General features: G+C 39.7%; 1 protein-coding gene across 7 annotated transcripts in view; it reads left to right on the forward strand.

Moving 5' to 3' along the window:
• Positions 1-2,831, forward strand: part of LOC107694275 (glutamate receptor-interacting protein 1-like) — a 165,245-nt gene that overhangs the window by 70,250 nt on the left and 92,164 nt on the right. Inside the window, exon 1 of one of the 7 annotated variants that reach the window (XM_016493928.1) lies at positions 2,214-2,453. The exons of the other annotated variants lie outside the window; for them this stretch is intronic. Coding sequence (XP_016349414.1) covers positions 2,408-2,453 — 46 coding nt within the window. The 5' untranslated portion in view covers positions 2,214-2,407. Of the gene's footprint in view, positions 1-2,213; positions 2,454-2,831 lie in introns of those variants that run through there. 7 annotated transcript variants of the gene reach the window in all.

Raw genomic sequence — 2,831 nt, forward strand, 5'->3', positions numbered from 1 at the left:
TACATATATATATATATATATATATATGTATATATAAGAAATTGATATCTATTCCGCAAGGATCAAAAGTGACAGTGAAGTCTTACATTGTTACAAAAGATATTCATTTCAAATGAATACTGTTCATTTAAACTTTATATTCATCAAAGAATCCTGAAAAAAAGTGTCATGGTTTCCAAAAAGAAAAAAAAACTGATGATACTAATAAGAATTCTTTCTTAAGCACCACATCAAAATATTATAGTAATTTCTAAAGGATCGTGTGACACTGAAGACTGGAGTAATGGCTGCTGAAAAATCAGCTTTGACATCACAGGAATAAATTACACAATACATATAAACGTTTTAACGGTTTATATAGGATTTAATTCTGACTTCAAAAATGACTGTTTTGCACATGCTAAGCATAAAACAAAGGAAACAAATAAGAAAATTCTCACGCATATGCATGCATTTCTTCACATAGGAGCTCACTGTTATCACTTGGGGCTGTGCCAAGCTCAAGCCAGGTATGTTAATGTTTTGAATTCTAAGTGCGATCCAATTAAAAAAAACAACTGCACATTTTTGTTTTGTATTCTCTGAGTAAGAACAAAGAGAAGCCGAAATAGTGCTCGCTATCTTGTTTTCTTAAGTAACAGAGATGCTGTTAAATTAATGGTTTGAAGGCCTTGTTAATAAATTACATTTTAAAATATATTAAAATAGGATAATATTTCACAGTATTACAATTTTTACTGTATTTTTGATCAAATAAATGCATAAAATCAACCACAAAAATAAATTTGTATTTCTCAGGTGAATTCATCGTTTTAACAGTTTTTATATATTTTTGATTGATAATAAGTCAAATAAGACTAATTAATTTTCTGCAGCGAAGACTAGAAAGTTCTTGCTATTTTTCCCAGTGCAGAATGCATCAGTGAATGGTCAGTGAATTAGTTATGGGTCGGAGTTTGTGACTCTCATTTAGACCCTGTCAGAAGATCTAAACTCTTCTCTCTCTTGTTCCTTATTTCTTTCTTCTCCCAGAGATGCCACTCTCATCCCAACTGTAGTTCCACCTCATCTGAACCACTAGTGGTTGAGTGTGACACGAACTGACTGCTCAGGCCACCCGTGTTCAAATTTCAGGGCTTTTAATCCCAGGTTGTCCCGCCTCTCCACTTAGAGGTGAATACGAGCGGACACTCCTCCACAGTGCCCAGGAGGATGCTGGGATTGTGGCTCCCTTTATATATGATGTAGTTCCACTCTTTAAACCTGTGGGCTTTGTCATTCCGCTTTACGCAGTGTGAGATCACAGCTAAAAATAATAGAGCCGTTCCTTCACTCTCCCCTGGGGTTGAAGCGCTGGGCTCGCTTCAGTCTGGTTTTAACCAGTATTTGAAGTCGTTTTGCATAAAAATACTTTCTTATTGAGGACAGTTTAAATGTTTCTTTGTCAGCCCCATTTGTTCTCATCTAGAGCAATAGCATGTCATGCTATTTTTAAAGGCCACGTAGAGAAGGCCACAAAGTTACCCCATTCCTGGCATTTGTATGCTTGTCCCCATTTGTGACGCAAATTATTTAGTCTACTAGCAGGGGTTGCTGGGAAAAAATGGAAGCCTGTCAAGCCTGCAATTTGCAGAAGTTCCAGATCTTTTAAGAAGTGTTCCTGTACCTTGCTCTCATGTCCTCCAACTCCCCAAATGAATGTATGGGTATGCATGAGCGAGCATGCTGTGACCTGACAGGATGACGGCCGCTTCGCTTGCATCTCTCATCTTGTCCCATTCTCTCTCTCTCACTCTGCCGTGCACAAACTTACCCTCTTGCTTCCATTTTCCTTGTGCTGTAGACCGAAATTTCTCATCTCGCTTCGGTCTGTGTTAATGCTTGTCGCCTTGAGACCCAGGGTTTTAGTTATTCATTTCTCCACCTGTCGCAACGTTGACTTTTGCAGAATGTGTCTTCAACCAACCTGGACTGTCACTGGTGGAATAAAGCAAGTGTACTTGTTGATCTCTTAAAAACTCTTCTAATGGTGTTCCATTCCATCGGACTGTTCAGCTATTGGTTTGCGGGATTTGCTCTAATCTAGAGTGCATAAGTGCCCTGGGGTTTTTCTTTGAATAGAGAAGGAAAAAGTAAAGTGTTGGGTCATCATCAGCACTTTTAGTACGCCCACTGACGGAGAACCTACCGGTGCACTCATCCGAACAACATCCTGCTTCTCCGAGCTCATAAGTGTGTGCATATGAGCAGTTTTGTGTGGATGTTTCCACGTGTCGGGCTGAACTATGCAGAGAACAGATGCGGGACAGCTGCTGAGATTGAAGATCTCTGGCACAGTTAGTCTTGGTTTCTGGAGGGCGAAGTGGATTTCAGACGACCCCTGGGTGTTGTAGAGCACATTTACCCTATGGCGTACCTGTGTGGTGTCAGCAGAGCTTTCCGCAGTGACGTCGGTGAGTATTGCCGGGGATGGTGACACTGGGAGAATGAGCGATTGGATGCTGAAAATAGGCTTTGGCTAATACGGATAATTAATATCCCGCTGTGCGGCTTTGTTTTCTCTAAACTGCTAAATCTGTCAGAATAGGGATAAAATGGTGTGAAAATTGCATGTTAAATGTGGAAATTGTGTTATCTTGCAGGCTATCCAAGAAATAAAGAATCTGTATTCATTATTATTTTCTGAAGGTCTTTGATCCTGAAATGAATGCATATTCAGTCATCCAGGGATCCGGTCAGGCCTGAATGTCATCAGCATAATAATGTTTGAACACACCTGTTTATCAATTTTCACTGGCTACCAATAGCTGCTCGCATAAAATTCAAGGCAT

The sequence above is a fragment of the Sinocyclocheilus anshuiensis genome, unplaced genomic scaffold (genome assembly GCF_001515605.1).
Source record: "Sinocyclocheilus anshuiensis isolate Anshui unplaced genomic scaffold, SAMN03320099.WGS_v1.1 scaffold1316, whole genome shotgun sequence".
In the NCBI taxonomy this organism is placed as follows: domain Eukaryota; kingdom Metazoa; phylum Chordata; class Actinopteri; order Cypriniformes; family Cyprinidae; genus Sinocyclocheilus; species Sinocyclocheilus anshuiensis.